This window comes from Meleagris gallopavo, chromosome 6 (assembly GCF_000146605.3).
Source record: "Meleagris gallopavo isolate NT-WF06-2002-E0010 breed Aviagen turkey brand Nicholas breeding stock chromosome 6, Turkey_5.1, whole genome shotgun sequence".
NCBI classification, from domain to species: Eukaryota; Metazoa; Chordata; class Aves; order Galliformes; family Phasianidae; genus Meleagris; species Meleagris gallopavo.
In genome coordinates this window covers 25593778-25611817 of record NC_015016.2, presented here as the reverse complement: position 1 = coordinate 25611817, position 18040 = coordinate 25593778, and the positions used below count along the sequence as shown (strand labels likewise).

The following is an 18040-nucleotide window of genomic DNA, read 5'->3' as shown; positions in this document are numbered from 1 at the left end:
AATGCATTGGGAAGTGCTTGGGTGCCTGTGCGTGTTGTTTGTTTGCTTGATGTAAATCAGCTGTGTGTGGAGTGTAGTGCATCTGTTTAGAATGTTTCTGCTGAAACCTTTATTATTTCAGCACCTCTTGCAAACATCTAGTTTTAAGGCTGGCTTGTTTTTTTACTTTGTCTCTGTGCTGAACTGTTGACCGCTGTTGGGTTGTCATCTCTTGTCAAAAAGCACTACCTGGGTTACCCATTCACCAGACTTCTTTTAACGAGTGTTATTCTTTCATCCTGTATGCAAAAGAGGAATTATTTATAAATACCTACAGAGCTCTTAAGTCACCTACTTAAAACCTTTTCTCATAAAAATCACTTTGCTCTGCTGCCTACAAAATGCTTGCCAGTCATTAGGTAGCTAATGTGCTGTGACCACTGCTTATTGCACTGGTCATAATTAACACAGCGATTTCCTGAGCTCTGTATGTTGTCCTGTACTGGCACTATGGTGGTCTTGTTGGTAAGTTTGCATCATGTAGAGCAGTACAGCTGTGATCCTGTGTAGGGGCCAGTATTTATTGATACACCTAATATTAAAAATAAAATAAAATAAAATAAAAAAATATATATAGCATCCTGAATCTGAACTCACTCCACTTGTTTTAAAAAACAAACAAACCAAGCAACCAACTTTTGGTGTTGGCCCTGTATGAGAAATGGAGCTACGCATACGTGAGGCCGGAATTCTGAGAAATACACTGCGCATCTGGTTTTGCTCACAGGTCAGAGTTTGCCCCATCCAATGGAAAAGGAGCCTGCTCGTAGGTCCTGAGGGCTCCCCAGCTTTAATAGTGGCTGTATGCTGAATATTTCATTTTCTCCTGAACGAGAAAAGACATGTGGCAAAGGGATTATTCCTTAAAATATGTGTGATCGTGAGTAGAGTGGGTGGGGGGGGAGGGAAGTACGTTAAGTGTGCACAGGACAGGCAGGAGGCAACTTTAACTTCCATCGTGCTCCTTGTGAAATAATGTTTTCCTGTAAAAAACAAAAGTGTTTTTATGTGATTCTTTTTAGAACAATTTAGGCAGTGGAATTATATATGACCTTTCATGTGTAAGTGCCATTCCTGTGATGATTTTAATGAATGGGTTTTATTTTCCCAATTTTCTCTTAAAGGTTTGAATTTTTCTTTAAATCTAGGTGATCTATATAGGCACATGTAATGGTTCCTGCAGGGAGGGGTGTGTTGTATAATTTAGTGCAATGTTTTATGTCAGTTCGATGCTACTTATTCTCTATGCAAGAAGTTGTTGTGTTTTCCCAGTATAAGCTGTCATGCTGTGAAATATTACTTTTTTTTTTTTTTAATGAAACTCTTGGCAGTGAGAACCAGGAGTTCATGGTGTTGTGATGAATTAACTTAGTCTTGGAAGTATAAGATTTGTAGGTGCTAAGGGCTGATACAAGGTTTAAAAACAAACCAAACCAAACCACCTTCAACAGGTTTTTGCTAATACATTTCCTTAAGTCACTTTCTTTAAACAATAAATTGCAATATTTTCAACAGATCCCCTGTAAGCAGCTTGCAGGTCCGCTATGACCAATCAGGAAACAATTGTGGGGACAGTTTGCCCCCGGTAGCAGCCAGCATAGAACAGCTTTTGGAGAGGCAATGGAGCGAAGGACAACAGTTCTTACTGGAACAAGGCACCCCCAGTGACAGTAAGTACTCCCATTCTGTTCCGAGACAGTCTGTTACCTGTGTTATCCATAACTGCCACGCAGTCATTGTCCAAGAATTTTATAAAGACTTATTTTCTGTTAGAAACAGAAATGTAAATGTAGTGTTGAATTACAGTGTAGATGTTAGTGTGACAGTGGATTATAAGAGAGGTCTGTCTTTACATTTTTACAAACGGGGAAATCGTGTCAGGCCAGGGGAAGTGCATTGTAGATCCAGCTGGTTGGCTGTGGAGTTTGAAAACATCCTGCACTCTTAGATCCACTGCTGCAAATGTGCAGAGCTCTTGGAGACTATGGATTAGTAAATCACAGTTTGTTTCACGTAACATGATTTACGCTGGTAATTTTTTATTAATTTTATTATTAGATTTAAGAAACTGCCATTTCTGTTGCTGTTTTTTAAAAGATACATTTACAAATGTTGGGCAGGTGTCCTGCTGTGTTTTGTGTCTCTCAGGAAGTTTTCCAAGTAAGCAAATTGTTTTTTCCAGTTATGTTTAGTAGCTTGGAATAGTCTCAGAGTGAATAGTGAAGTGCAGAAGAGATGAGTAGATCACTTGGATCTCGATATTCTAGAAACTGTCAGTATCTAAGGCAATGATTGAATATATTAAAAAAACAAAAAAACAAAAAAACCTGTTTGTTTTTTTTGTATTATATTTTATTGAATGTGTTACTCTTCTTGATAGTAGTGTAAAGTGGTATCTAGTTGGTATTTTTATGAATGGTATCCTGACAAAAATGCTAATTGTGAGGAAATTCATGCAGGGATAATCCTTTAAACATGATAGCTGGAGGACAGGTTTAGCTAAGTCTTATTGCATCTCATTTGGGCTCACTGAGGGTTCCTTTGTATGTTCTTGAAGAGGAGGGATAAAAGCTAAATCCTTGGGAAATGACCAGATGTGCCTATACCAGTAGACTTATGTCTGTAGTAGGCCCAGAGGTCATGTTAAACAAATACAATTTAGAATTTAAAAAAGAAATAAATGGCTATCCTTGTGCCTTTACAGTCATACTCTAATGCTAGTTGGGAAATCCGCATTCTGAAACAAAATCAGAGTTTGAGGAAAGTGAGCTTGCTAAAATATCATGTTAGTACAGAAGATGATGCCCTTTATCTGGAAGGGAAAAAAAAAAAAGAAAAAGAAGGGGGAAAAAGAAAGGGGGTGGTAACTGGAGTGCTCACACAGTGCTCCCTGCTGGGTGATTTGTAGATCGCCACTCAAAGCAAATGGGACAGCGCTGCCTGCAAGGTGGGTCGTGGTAGCTTAACAACGGATGAAATCTTGTCATTGTTAATCTAAGTTTGGGTATCAGTGTACAGCAGATTAAAATAATAATTCCATTTTCACAAACTCTTGTTTGTTTTTACATAGGTGTAGCTGGTTGGTTGGATCGTTACTTGAATGCGTATTTTCCAAACATTTCCTGTTTTGATGGCGTTTAATATTTGAATATGACACCTGAAATAGAATTTTCCCAATTAAGCTCTCAACTTCTGCTACTGGTTTTGTATTCTGGTTGTGGAGTGACGTGGTTGTGTACTTACGTTTACTCAATGTCAGCCCCAGTGCTGAGACCCCCTGTATAGTAGGGTGGTGTGGATACAGCACGCCATTACTATCTCATGCTACATACTTTTTTCCATACTTCAAATTGCACAAGATTGGTCCAGTTGAATTCAAATTTGTTGTCATCTCTCATTGATAATGTTGCCTTTGTTTTCACATATAGTTCTAGTTGCTTGTCCTATTTTGTAATATATACATTAGCATTATTCATTTTCTAAACGTCAGGGGCAATGTTGTGTCACCATGAGTGACTTTTTACTGAAAGAAGAAAAACTCTGTGATCATGAAAGATAACATCCGTGTTTTTATCTTAGTTTTAGGAATGCTTAAATCGTTACACCAACTTCAGGTTGAAAACAGAAGATTGGAAGAGCAGATCAAGAATCTGACTGCTAAAAAGGAACGGCTTCAGCTTCTCAATGCACAGCTTTCAGTGCCCTTTCCAACACTGACTTCAAATCCTAGCCCTTCTCATCAAGTACATGCATTTCCCATACAAGCAGGTAAGTGGAGTATGGAAGTGTGGAAGTGATTAGAATGATTTATATGAAATAATGGCACATGCCATTGACAGAAGGTATTATGAGAACAGAATAAGTACTTCTTGATGTGGGGATTAAAAAAATACCTCCGATGTTTAAAATCAATTGGAAAACATGTATAAATTACTTGATTCAGCGCAGTTTGTTTTTCTTTTTGTTTTTCAGACTGAAGTAGTCTGAAGCACATCTGCTTGAATCTATTGATTCACTAATCATGTAGTTAATATTTTACCGTTCAGCAGTGATTCTGAGGTTGACTTTACGTTTTCTGTGTTTGCCTCTGGCATTATTTTGAAATAATTATTCTGAATCTCTTTACGTGATACCGAAATTTAATCGCTGTATGTTTTCTGCAATAATTGCTTTAGCACCCAGCACCGATTCCTTGAACAGCAGCAAAAGCCCTCATCTGGGAAACAGTTTTTTACCGGACAATTCCCTTCCTGTGTTAAGTCAGGTAATACTTATTTCTTTCTTCTAAACTTAAACTTGTTACGAGTTAACTCACCGTAGTCATTCTGTTTTGCTGCGATGTGAAATTTTAAGCAGCTGAGAGGGTTTTGCTGTTTGTTTTTACACCAGGAGATAACCTCCAGCGGACAAAGCACCAGCAGTTCATCAGCTCTTTCCACTCCACCACCTGCTGGGCAGAGTCCAGCTCAGCAAGGCTCAGGAGTCACGGGAGTTCAACAGGTCAATGGTGTGACAGTGGGGGCACTAGCTAGTGGTATGCAGACTGTAACCTCCACCATTCCTGCAGTGCCTGGTGTGGGTGGAATAATTGGAGCGCTGCCAGCCAGCCAGCTGGCAATCAATGGAATTGTAGGGGCTTTAAATGGGGTAATTCAGACCCCAGCAACAATATCACAGAACCCTTCTCCTCTCACTCATGCAACCGTGCCACCCAATGCAACGCATCCTCTGCCAACTACATTAAACAACAGGTAAGAATTTGCTGATTTATCTTTTTCTTGGTAGTGTCTCCTCTTCTTCAGTTTAGTTTTATTTTTTAACACTCTCTGTAAAAAAGGTACGTTTTCTTCTTCAGCCTGCAGCTGTCAAACTGATTTGTGAAAGAAAGTAAGCAGAAGGGAGAAGCATGAATAGTTATGTTAAAGATGTTTTCTGTTCAGCTTTTGTGAATCATTGCTATGTCCTTTTATTTCTGTTTTTTTAATAGTCATGTTCTAAAACAAATGCAATTATGCAGATGTGTTTCAGATCTATTTTTAGTTCAGAAAACAATATTCTTTGTCTTGCCGATTCTTCTTCCAGGATTCAAGTAGCACTGGGAGAGCTACCGTTTGTTGCAGTTGTGGGGGGTGGAGGGGAGGGAGAAGGGGATTAGTATACGGTCGTGTAGTTAGTGAGGGAATAGGCCCAGCTAACCAGAGCAGTGGTGCAGCTGCATGGGGTTTTTGGTTTTTGGTGTATGTCTCTAAATTAATTTTTTCAAGTCATTTTCTTAAGGATTTTTAAATGTGTAAAAAGTTCTGTGTCTGAGTATTCATGACAACCCTTTTGCCAAAAGCGTACAAAACTGCTGCTTGAGATGCAAGGTAAATGGGTAACAAAAGGAGAAAGCTGCTTTCCAGGAAGGCTTTGGGCTGCTTGGTCTGGAAGTGTTTTGGGGTAGAGCAGAGCCGGGGATAATTCATTCACAGAACTCCTGATAACTCCTGCTTCCCTTCCCCCATCCCTTGCATTGCCTTTGCTTAGGAAGGAGAAATACATCTATCTGTAGAAAAAATGCCTGCAAACAGGGAGAGTGAATTACTTGTCTTTGAGTTTATTTTTGGAGATTATGTTGGATTACCCCCCAAAAGAGGGAATGTGATTGGAATGGTGCAAGGAATTCCTGCTTCTGTAGCTTCTTTTTCTGGTTTCCTTCCTCACTGTTCTTTTGGCAGTTTGTGAATGTTCTTGTACAGTGTTGCTGCCTGGTATTGCTTCAGCAGGCTTGTAAAACCTGATACTTCTGTGTGTACTTATATGTTACAGTATTTTTACTGAAGTTATTGTGGGTTGCTCGGTGTTTTTTTTAGTTTACATTGTATATGAACATAGCATTTCGTAGATTAAACAACAGACATTTCCTTAAAGAGTAGGTATTTTCTTTTTATTTCTTATTTTTTCCTTTCTTGTGTATCAGAGATCTTGGAAGAATACAAGAATTTTCGTTTACCTTCCCCAGAAGTGTGAGGAGTCCTTTGTAGTGAGAAAGTCTCGGAACAGTCAGTAATACTGACAAGTTGTATCATGCTTTCTGCTTGCAGGTAGTGCCAGGACACACTGCTTGTGCTGGTGTTGTCTCACACGCTTTTTGTTACTACAGAGATAATTTAGTTCAGTCGATAGTGCAGAAGTTTTTGTCTCTCTTACATCCATCGTAAGTGCTGTCCCCATTGAGCACGTCTGTATCCTTGGCAGCACTGCTCTGGTTCAGCAGTGCTGCAGCTGGCTCCTGTAGGTCAGCTCTCACCCCATCTTCTGTCATAGTCTGGAATATTCCCGTGATTCCCTATTCGTACTGCAACAAGTTTGTGATGTATAATTCTGTCAGCGTTTCCATTCCTCTGTTTCTTTCTCTTGTCAGCATTTTGATTTCTGTGTTTCTCCTCTGGCATGATGTCTTTTTGCACTGCTCCCTTATTAATTTTCCTATGGCTTTTTTTGCTGGGCTGTTTTTGAGGTGTTATTGTCATTACCCCCCATTTTTTATGAGTTTTCACTATTTCTGCTTCTGTATTTAGAGGAAAAAAGTTGAGGCTTGCTAGGGCTAGAATGATTGTTGTAGCAATACATACATTCCTTGGTCCTGTCTCTTCAGTTATTCATTTGACAACGTTCTTGAAAAAACATGAAAGAAACAACCTTTTTTAAACTAAAACTAAGTTGTGAGAGGATTCTGGGATGACTTTGGATGAATTAAAAATGGGAAAAAAAATAATCTGTAAGTATTTTCCATTGGCTGTGATCACTGTTTGTGAAACAACATGTGACAGCGTTTTTTCCTCCTACCCCGGAGGCCGGTGCTGTTTCAGTGGCGAGGATCTGACTGCTGGGCAGTGCTAAATTCCTCTAAGTATCACTGCTCTTTGAACTGTGTGAGTGGGAGGGGTAAATTGTCAAAGGCACAGGCTGGCCTGAAGGGCTGCTGCCGTGCTGTTCGCAGCTCTCTGAGCGCGGTTAGATGCTGTGGTGGCAAGCAGTATTGGAGCTGGTTTAAATCCCCCAAGATGATGGAAACTGGGAACTCAATCCAACTTTCTAGCTTTTTTTTTTTTTGTATATTGCTCTATAATCAGAAGACCTCCCAGATGTTCCTGTACATCGCTACTTGTGGTAACTTCCCCAGCTTCAGAATCTGCTCAGTTTCATGTGAGAAACTCTACGTATTGTTCTTACTCACACAAGCTCTCTGTTAACTGTGGGACATGGGGAGGTATGAAAACACTGATTTACACACTCCTGTTTGGGAGAGTTTCAAATTATAGGTAGAAGCCTACGTTCATTCAGTAGAGAAAAATACTCAGCCTTTCTCTGGGGGGAAATAGCTTAATGGAGATTGCGTGCTACCAGGTATTAACTGATCTGAGGGAGAAGATAGGACTGTTTCTTTACATGCTAGCAATCTGAGAAGACTGGATGATAGTGAGTTTCAGACTGATCACAGACCTTTCAATGAGGAGCAAAAGATGCAAATTTTACATTCCAGACTGATCTGATTTGGAGAAAGCTCTGTGGTGACATGCAGCGAGCTGCCTCTTCCAGGATGCTCAGGAGCCACACAGTTGTTTTTTGGCAGTTTTGTATCTGGATGTGTTTCAGCTGCTGCTTGTGGATACTTCTCTTAGGTGCCTCTGTAGAGCAGGAAGGGAAGGCAGAGTGGAGAAAGGATGGCAGCAGCTGGGAAAAAATAAGTGCTAAGGTAAAACAGAAAAAAAAATAAAATTTTTATCAGTGGGAGAAAAGAAAACCTAGCAGAAAAGACTTACTCCAGTATAGAAAAAGTGAGGTAAAAAGAGGAAAATAATGATCATACTAGACAAGCTGAAGATGCTTATTTTTTTGCTACTGTTACAAACATTTTTGCTACAGTTAAATTTAAAACTGAATGAAATGATTTCTAATAACTGTTGTTGCTATTTGGAAGACAAATACATGCGGGGAAAAACAGTTGTACCTTATTCCTCTTAGATGGCGTGCTTTATTTTTTCCTGTTACAGTCAGGAGGGAAATCTGAGAGTTTCCCTGGAGAGGTGAAAATAATAAACATAGCTTGAATTACTGGGAAATAATAGAACACCAAATGGTCTCCACCATTATGTCACCTTAAATCCCGGCGTGTCTGCAGCTTGAATGTTGCGTACACCTCTGATTGTACAGTTTCTTGAAAGGATACAGTACATCTATGAGGTTAATCAGAGGCAGAAGGCTCTACAGAGCACACGAGATCAGGAGAACGGATTTCTTGGCTTGGGGAGAAGAGCATTGCAGAAGAGCTTTGAGAACTTGGAGAGAGTAACAAATGTTGTGCTGGTGACTGTGGGAAATGTAGTGCAGCCCAGCGTTTCCCACAGCTCTGAGGTCATCCAGTGAAACACGAAGCAAAGTTGATTTGTCACATGCCCTGTTCCAGCAATAGAGAAGGCTGTGCTACTGCTAGTTGGCTGGTTAGCTCCAAGTGAAAGGCAGAAGCGTCAAGGAATGGGGCTGCAGTGTGCTGACGCTGTGGAGAGTCAAGACAGAGTGCGCCCTGAAGACTTAGTAACCTGATTGTGCAGATGTAATTTCTTACTACTGATGACAGCCAGCAATCCTCTTGTCCTGTTGGTCATCCTGCGCGCAGCTTCATGCTGGTACCAGTGCTTGTGCGTTCACACAGTGACCTCCTCCACGTTAACGGATGGTCTTGCAGTGCATTTTGTGTTGGCTTAGCTTTCAGCTCGATTCCCATGAGATGCAGCTCATTGTGCAAGGATGAGGGGAGGGACCACAACGTAGAGCTGAAAGGGAAATACTTAACCTTTCAGCAGCAGGATAAGCTTAGTAAGATCAGCTTAAACCAATCACAAAACTACACCTTAGTAATTTGGTGGGTGTTTTAACCTAGTAAAAACTAATGCTGGTACCAAAAGAATAAGTCCAGCTGTCTCCCTGGTTGTCTGTTCCAAAAACCATCCTCATGCTGCTGGTCCCACAGTGAACTGGCACAGCTGCAGAAACCCTTTATTTCCAGAGCAGTTGTCAGCTGGATCAGTTCCCTACCTGATTTCCTAAATAGCTGCAGAAAGTCTTATAGGGGCAGAGAGAGGAATGTCACAGCCAGGTGCAGAGGCTGCCAGCTCGATTCCATGGCAGCATCAATTGATCCACTTCAGGGCTGAATGTGCCTTGCTAAATTACAGACAAGGCGTAGGCAACAGTAATAGATTTGAATATGGTAAAAAATGACAATTAAAAAGAAACCTGGACAAAGTAAATCTTAGCTTCTGTGCCTTAAAAGCAAACAAGTGCATGTGCACACACACAACTTTATTGACTATTTTGTGGGTACCTAATAATGTTTTTGAAGAGATTTGGAAGGTGACGAATTTGATGAGTGTAGGTTCATATGAAGATGCGCAGAAGCCCGAGAGGAAAAGAGACAGCTTACGCTAACTGAAGCATATATACATCCTAAGACAGTCCTTTAGAGGCTGTGGCTTTGGAATAAGTGTTTGGCAGTTCTGCACCAGAGTGGGACAACTTTAGAGCAAGGACAGCTCCATGCTGGCCCTGGTTGGCTGTGGTTGTTTTAATGCAGTTTAGGAGGTTACCATGGCCAGCTGCCTGCTCTGCCTCTGCAGTGCAGCAGCAACAGCAGACTGAAGGAGATGCCTTCTGTGTCAGGCTGCCATTGGCAGCACTTAATGATTTGAGTACTAATCAAATTGTTGGTACAGCTTGCTATGTGGTAGACAGCATGTTTAGAAAAAGTAGAAGATTGCATTAGAAGAGGCGAATTGAGAAGCAGCTTGAGGGATTTGAATTTGATGAGAGTAGGTCAAAGACCTAGGATAGGAGAAAGGGCTTTGCTCTAGTATGACAGATGGATGTGAGCCTGGCAATCGTTCCTTCAGTTGGGAAACAAATACTAGTTTTAGTGACAGACATACAGCTTTTGGTAACAGGTATGGAAGTTCTAAAGGCTGGCAAGAGCTGTCATAGGAAGGCTGTGTTCCAGGTGATTTGAAAAGTGGTAGTTAGTATCCAGGTTTAAAATAATACGCACATAGTAGTGTTAGGTCTGCCTACATCTACTGAGCTGCCTGACTTACAGGTAAGGTGTTGCCATTGCTCAAAATAAATGAGAAGAAAAGGTGCATTAACTAGATTGATGGTGTCTGGGTGTGTATCAGAAATGCAAATAATCAGGATTTAATATCGGACATTATGGAGTCAAAATGCTAAATAGGAACTGTCTATTTGTATAAAGATTTTCTTTGTTTCAGTGGAATGCTGAAGTGAAAAACTCCCATGCTTTCATATAAACTTCAGTATCACTCTCATACCCTGCAGTGCCTCAGGACTAGGATTACTTCCTGACCAACAGAGACAACTTCTACTCCATCAACAGCACCAGCAATTCCAGCAATTACTAAGTACTCAGCAACTCACATCCGTAAGTTTTCCAGTTAATTGTAACTTATTCTTCTTGTAGAGCCTAAGGCGTGAATAGATTCCCTACCCTAAAACAAATATTAGGCATGTGTTTAACTTGATACTACAGCTTTTGAACATTTTCAGTTGTTTAGTCTTTTAGGATGTCAGTCACACTAGATTGCAGAATGCTACTGGGCTGCATGTATTGCTGTCAGAATTGTTCCCTGACCCCTTCAGTCCCATTTTGCCCCTTGTGGGCCTGGTGCTGTGCGTCTCTCAGCAGTAGCTGTGGGCAGTGGGGTCCGAGACCATTTATTGGTTCTAACATATGCAAAGTGAAGCTCTATCACCACTAGGACTGCAGTGTGAAACATTTTGGGAATCACCATGAGCTGTCTTTGCTCCCCTTTTCAGTAGTGACACGTCATAGATAACTGGTTTCACTATTTGTGTTGTCAGTTGTGCACTGTTAGTAATGGTTTAATATTCTTCTTAGATGTGTTTCTTTTGATAGGGACTTGCTGAAGCCAGCAGGCTTAGCTGAACTTCTGCTGAGCTACTGATTTCAGGAAGTTTTATAGACACTTTCTTACCTTTTCTCCAGTCTTGTGGAACCTTGTTAGTGTAAAATTAATCAGCTGGGATTAGGTTAAGGGTTGTGCTGATGGAGGATACGCAAGAGCCCAACGAGAAGCTATTACTCAGTAACTAATTCTTGATTATTCCCCCTCCCCCTTCCTCCGTCTCATTCCTCAAGGAACAACATCAGGCCCTTCTGTATCAGCTAGTACAGCAACACCACCACCACCAACACCACCATCAGTCCGAAGTACAGCAACTGCAGATTACTGGAGGAGCACAGATACCCATAAACAACTTACTTTCAGGCACGCAGGCATCGCCACTTAATGCAGCTCCTGCCAACCCATTCCTGACAATTCACGGAGATAATGCAGCTCAGAAGGTGACAGTAAGTATATTTCTCACCTCGTTTTCAATGAAGTATCTCCATAACATAACTAAGTGATAGGAAGCAAGTTATGTGCATGTTTCACAACTCAAGGATGTAGATTTTTTTTAATTATTTTTTATTTTGACGTTTAGTTTTTCTGAAGCTTTGAGGCGCAGTTAATGAGCTTCAGAACACATCCTGGAGGTGACAGATATCTTGTAGTCATATCTAGACGCCCTGTTGCACGCTCCTGCTTCCTGAGTTAGGACTCCAGTCCAGTGACGTCTGCCTTCCTCTTGTAACACCATAACCCAGTCCTCAACCCTCCTCCTTCCCCAGCTTTGCATGTCATTGTATTGGTCCTTCCTCTTACTACTGTACTTGAAGAACTTTTCTTCACTGAGCTGCAGGAGTTGGTTGACAGCTTGAGAGATGAGGAACCCATTGCTGGGACAGTGAAATATGTAATTGGAGAATGGTTATGTCTTGGTGTGTCTTAGGTCTGGCATGGGAAAGTGAATCTGTACACTGGGAGGCTAAGCAATTCCTCCTTTGCTTGTTACAGTAATAAAACCTTTCTTGGACAGATAAAAAGGCAAGACATTTTTTCCAGCAAAGATGTTCCATTTTCTTCAACTTTTGCCCTGTAACCTCCATCCCCAAGGGACGAATTCTTTCTTTATTACTCTTCAAGGAGTGAAAGAATAGACTTCATTCTCTGAGGGTCGTGCAATTAAGATAAGAGAGGATGAAGGGAAGGAGCATATGGAACTTGTAAAATCAAAAGAGGAGTAGAACAGGAAGACAAAGTTTCAGTATTTCTTGGAGGACTCCTGAAGTGGCAACAGTAGCGAGAAAAAGGAAGCTTGTCTGCAACAGTAGGTGGGAAGAGTTTGGGGCCACATTGGCTGCCCACTCTGCTCCCCACTTGCAGAGCCTGAGAATACGTTAGGGGCACCATGGGCAGCTGGGCTGCAAATGGTACTTACCTAGAAAGAAGGAGAGAGACAAAAGATGATGAATTTTCGAGATGGTTTTCTTAAATACAGCTCCCTTCTGTTCAGAAATAGGGGCCTTTGCTTTTACTAAGTTGTGTGGGTGTCGTCATTGTTGCTTCCCAGCCTGGTCCTTTACTGTGATGTTGCAAACCATACTGCAACCTCCATTATATGGTAAGGTCATCTTTCCTGGTCAGCAGATGAAGGAGCAGAAGGGCTGTATCACAGGAATTTGCTCAGTGCTTTGGCTCCTTTTAGTTCTTTTATGTTCTTGTGTATTTCTTGTGTAAGTTCTTGTATGTTTCAAATTTATCTCCATTTTATGAAAATTGGTAGTGAATGAGATTGAGACCCTCCATTTGCTTTGCACCAGAGCAAACCATTTTATGTGATGTGCTTGCTTTGAATGGTTTGAAATGGCTCTTACTGGCTCTAGAGACGATGGTCAGGCAGCAGTCATTTTACCAATGTGCTGTTAGTTATATTTTTCTTCTTATAAGAGTTAGCTGTAAACAGTTCAAGGAAATCTGAGTGCATCTTCTAAATGAAACCCTTAGAAATATATATGTATTTTTTGAAATTGCTTTTTTAAAAAAAAAAGTTAGATTTGAGAGAGATTACATTTGATTGTTGAACTATTTTAATCTGAGAAGAATTTAAAGCAAACTCTCCATTTGCAGAAAGTTTGGATGTTTGAACCTCATTTCAAATTGGAAGAGGTTTTTCAGACATCTCTGAGCGCTCAGAAGATGAAATGAGGCTTTTGCTCAGTTGGGTTCAGTATTTACAGGAAATGTCTTTCCCACAATTTATGATAGAAACTCAACCGTGGCAGGGATGGAATGGAAATAGCATTTCTATGCTGTTAGAAAAGGATAGATTTTAACCCTCTGTGGTCGATAGCAAAGGCCACCTGTTTTTCTTGACCATCGTGGGGACACCAGGGCAGGCCAATAGCTGGGAACAGAAAGTCCTGTTGGAAATGAAAGCACAAGCCAAGCTTGAGCACTGCATTATGAGCTCCAGCTGTGAGTTTTGCAGGTGTAGTACTGCTCCTGTAATTATTCTTTCTCACTTTTTATTCTGTGATACATAATTACTCTTTACTGTGCAAAAGTAACCAACCCACTATTTAGATAGCTGTATTCAGTTCACCTCATCTGCTTTGCGTACCGTGTATTTCATTTCCGCTTTATTTGCAGTTTGGTTTTACTTAGCTCTGTATTTTATAATCTGATTTTTAGAAGTATTTTCTCTTACACAGAGGCTCAATGATAAAACTGGACCAGTTGCATCAGAGAAGAGTTGACATTTGAGTGATACTTGAGAACTGCACGTCCTGCTGTGATAGCACTTCATCTGCCTGCAAACTGCAGTTTTCCTTTCTGCAGATAGGAAGAAATGCAACAAGGAACTCTTACTGCACAGCAAAAGGTTAATAATTTTCATAAGGATATTTTTGGTAGGCTTTGATTTGCTTTCTTGTTGCACTAAAATGGATATAATTTTTAATGTTAGACTGTGAAGTAGATAAAACTCTGCAAACCAGTTATTTTGTCAGTACAAAAATGGTAGTGAGTGCAAGTTAAACCACAGAAAAACGTTCACATGACTTATCAGTACTAATGTCAAAACCTAGAGGCTAGAGAACTGTCTGCAGGCACACGTTACCTTGATTGTGGAGCAGGAGGGTTTGTTTTGTTTTGTTAATTAAAAAGCTCCACAGAAGCCCAAACGTAGCGTCTGATCTCTGCTGCAGTTGCAATCTATCCTTCAGACTAAGCTGGCAGTGGCAGTTGTCTGGACTTGCTGTTTGTTGTTTCCTTTCACACACACACACACTCATTCGGAAATGTGACTCACAAAGGAATCTACTCTGAACTTTTATTCCTTTAAATTCCTGTTGTTACATAGTGGGAGTTTTTCCCGAGTAAGAATTACGGTATGGAATCCAAAGCTAATTAATTTTGGTGTAGGTTTTAGATTGCTGAGGTTTTTAAAGGAACTGGTTTGGTTCCAGCAACAAAGTTTTCTTACCAGATGAGAAGGCCATACTGGAAGAATTAGGTGTAGTGTTTGGCCTAAACCAAGTGCCTGTTGCTACCTCCGCTTCGTTGGAATGGCTGCCAACAGCTGATGATGCACTAGACGTGTCCTTGTGAGCAGCAGGAAGAGTCGGTGTTGCACCAGCAGCCTTGTCGTTCTGCCTTTACTCCAAGTGTTTGTACCACTGTAGATAGCTCAGGCAGATTGTTCCCTGGGTCGCTTTTCACTAATAAACTACCAAAAAGTGAGTGAGGGTTTCCCACTGACATGATCAATGGTTGAAACGGATGGGCTCGCGTTCGACGGTGGCTGATGTGATGGCGTGACTCTATGCAGCGTGGTGTTAAATTGGGGTAATGACCACTAATCAGTGCTACGGTGGGAATTATTAGGGGAAGAGACCCAGCTGTATTTAGACCTCCACTGTGTACTTATTTGGAAGAACATGTTAATTCTGCAATATGTTTCTTAGTTAAACATTGCACAGTTCTTACCTCATTTCTGTAAATAAAGTTTTGTGAATCTGTTTTGTATTGTGAAGAATTCATAAGAAAACATTGATATTTTGATTTGTAATATTTCTAATTAGTAGATTTAATTGAAGAAGCAAAAATAATTTATTTTTATATGTTCGGGGGAATTTTTTAAAGATGTCACAGATCACTTTTGTAGATACTTTACAAAAGTCAAACCGGTGGTTTATTTTACCCTCTCGCCCCACTGGTGAATATTCTGTAACAATTTGTACAAAAGGTAAGATGGAAATGTGCTGTTATTTTGACTAGATGTAAAATTCCAAGTGTATGAAAAGATATGTACAAAGCTTTTGTTAATAAACTTTAATTATGTTTATAGTTGCACACTGCTTGTGTGAATGTGAGTCTTGCAGAAAACACCCCCGCTGCGGCTGCAGTTGCACCGGCTGCTACAGCTCCCTCCAGCAACTCTGCAGAGAACTTTCTCAGTTTCAGCTTTCAGGAGCCACGGGTGGAGCCGCAGTGCTTCCTGGACTCAACTTCTCCTTGCAGTGCTGCTGTGCTCTTGGCTGCTGGCAGACCTTTCTCTTTCATTCTGCCGAGAGTAGCTGCTGTGAAACTGCACAAGGGGTGAGAGGTGAGCTGCTGCACTGACACCCCGTGCCTGTGCTAAGATGATCGAGCTCTTTGGTTGTTGCTGGAATGGTATTTTCTATAAAATGAGCTCACTTCTTTCCAGAAATTTTGTGTGCTGTCCATGCAGGTGTTGGTAAACACAGCAGGAGCTGTGCTGAAGTTCCTTTCAATTGTTTGTTCCTTGTGGCTCAGGCGCAGGCCTCAAACTGAGACAGCTTTTGGGACAAGCAGCTGCTGTGCATTTGTATGCTGCCTCCTCTGCTGAGGAGCAAACATTTCTATTTCCAAATGTGGAAAAGTGAAGTCCTAAAAGAAGGCTGGTAAATGAACAAGCTCAGAACTAACAGAACATCTTTTTGTTACAGCTGGGTCACCACTAACTCTCGCCCCGTTCAGTGGCTTTTTGGCAACTGAACCTTCTGGAAAAGTTTCCCTTATTGATAACTGTTGATTGTGACTGTTGGGTGCAGTTGGGGCAGAGGCTGAGGAAGAGTGGTAGGAAGGGAGGGGGAGAACAGCCCAAGATGCTCCCACCTGCTTCTAGGTAATCCTGAGCATCCCTTCTACTGCAGTTGTGGAAGTGAGCGTTACGTACCCGCAGCTTTATGGATCTAACCTGAATCTAAAATCCTTATGGCGGAGATAAGTATCAGCCCCAAGTATCTTTTCCCTGCATGTTCTTCTAGAGGGACGTGGTAAAGAGGGAAGTGTCCCTGCCTAGAGCAGGGAGTTGGATCTAGATGATCTTAGAGGTCTCTTCCAACCCAAACCATTCAATGACTCTTCAAGAGGGCCTACCTGATTTCTGCCATCTGTTTCCTGTACAGATGCAGGGTAGCATAAAAACAACAAAGGTAGAGTGAGATTGCCAAATTCAGGGCAGTCTCAACTTCTCAATGTGTCAGAAGCTGGTGTCACAAGCCCAAGATAGTGGTGGATGTTGTACAGTGCTCGTATTCCTGATGGACAGAAAATCAGCAGGAAAGTAATGAAAAGGACTCTTTCGACATTAAACAAAACTGATTTGCTCGTCTTTGTAGAAGGAGACCACATCAAAGCTAAGTTCACATGAAGGCCAGATGCAGTCAAAAACCAACCTTGTTTCAGTAACTTTGCAGATCCTGACATCAAAGATGCTGGTCTTTGGCAGCAGTTCAATAGGAACCGTTCCCCATGCAGTGACACAAGAGCAGACCATGGGGCAGTTAGTTCTCCTGCACGTCCCTTCCCCAACCAGCTTGCTGCTACTTCTGCACCTCCACAGGCCTGTGCTGTGCGCAGGGTGTGCTCCTGGCCTGACGGCCACAGATCATCCATCACCTCTATCCAGGATGGCCAATGCCGTGTTTCAGCATTCCCACTCAGAGTGCCACAAATGCTGTGCCTCTGTTGCTTCAGATTCAAGCTGACAGGTGTGACACAAGGAGGAGCAGCTGGGCCATACCATTAAGGATATGCCTTCAGATAAATAGTGTTTGTCACACTGGCATTAACACAGTGTTTGTCAGGCACGCTGCTTGAAGTATCCCAGTAAGAATGGGCTAACCAAAAATGTTTCTTACCCATAAGCGGTGTGCACTTCCTTGATGTGTGCCGCCCCCTGCAGAAGCTCTAGGACTCAGAGAAGCTGAAGGTGTTAGTTAGAACTCAGTGTAATGCAGTCAAGTCTCACACAGAGCTCTTACGTGGGTTTTAAAGATTTCCACTGGGAAGAATTTGATGCTTTTATCAAGTCCATACTCTTTTCCCTGCTATTTATTGTTACATTCCACTCCTTCCTTACAGCCTAAGGTTAATTTCCATCTATTACCAAAAAATATTCCATGTGGTAAAGAAACAATTACAGAAGGCTGCCACCTTTCCTCATCGCTTCTCCCTTACAGTTTTACGGAAATGGGAACAAATGTGGTGAGATGCCCGTCTGTCAGCAGCAGCACAATGGGCGAACTGTTAGCAGGAATAGTATCAGCACGAAGGCTGGGACATTAGTGAGGATTTGTGGCCATCAAGCTCCAAGTCCTGAGTTCTGATGTGCTCTTCTGATTTTGCCTTTTAATTTTAAGTTGAAACTCAAAGGCTCCTCAGAACCCTGGCTTAAATCAGAATGGGGATGATAAATAATTCTTTAAACAATCCTTAATGTTTTCTGCAAAATACTATAATCAGTGTTCTGATTTGCTGATACTCTTTTACAGCCCATTAAGTACCCACCACCCTCATATTTAAAGTTAGCATAATTTTTTCAAAGTTATGAAATACAATATAGCAAATAATGAATGGTAATTCTTACTGCCTGTGCTTCAAATGTGAAATCAAACCATACTGAATGCAGCAGATATAAATACCAAATTACGAGGGATCTTTAAATTTCTTTATATTCTGTATCCACATTGGCTGTAACCAATGTTGCAGTATGCACTCAGTGGGGTGGGTTACCT

The 18040-nt window shown here is 41.3% G+C and overlaps 1 protein-coding gene across 4 annotated transcripts in view; it reads left to right on the top strand.

Moving 5' to 3' along the window:
• Positions 1-15350, top strand: part of MLLT10 (MLLT10 histone lysine methyltransferase DOT1L cofactor) — a 94496-nt gene extending 79146 nt beyond the window's left edge. For 3 of the 4 annotated variants that reach the window (XM_019616435.2, XM_019616433.2, XM_019616436.2), the window contains 7 exons: positions 1555-1709; positions 3619-3807; positions 4215-4303; positions 4429-4790; positions 10411-10513; positions 11252-11464; positions 13692-15350. In XM_019616435.2, coding sequence (XP_019471980.1) covers positions 1555-1709; positions 3619-3807; positions 4215-4303; positions 4429-4790; positions 10411-10513; positions 11252-11464; positions 13692-13760 — 1180 coding nt within the window. In that variant the 3' untranslated portion in view covers positions 13761-15350. The remainder of the gene's footprint in view (positions 1-1554; positions 1710-3618; positions 3808-4214; positions 4304-4428; positions 4791-10410; positions 10514-11251; positions 11465-13691) is intronic. The other variant, XM_019616434.2, reaches the window with a different exon arrangement.
• The last annotated feature ends 2690 nt before the right edge of the window (positions 15351-18040 follow it).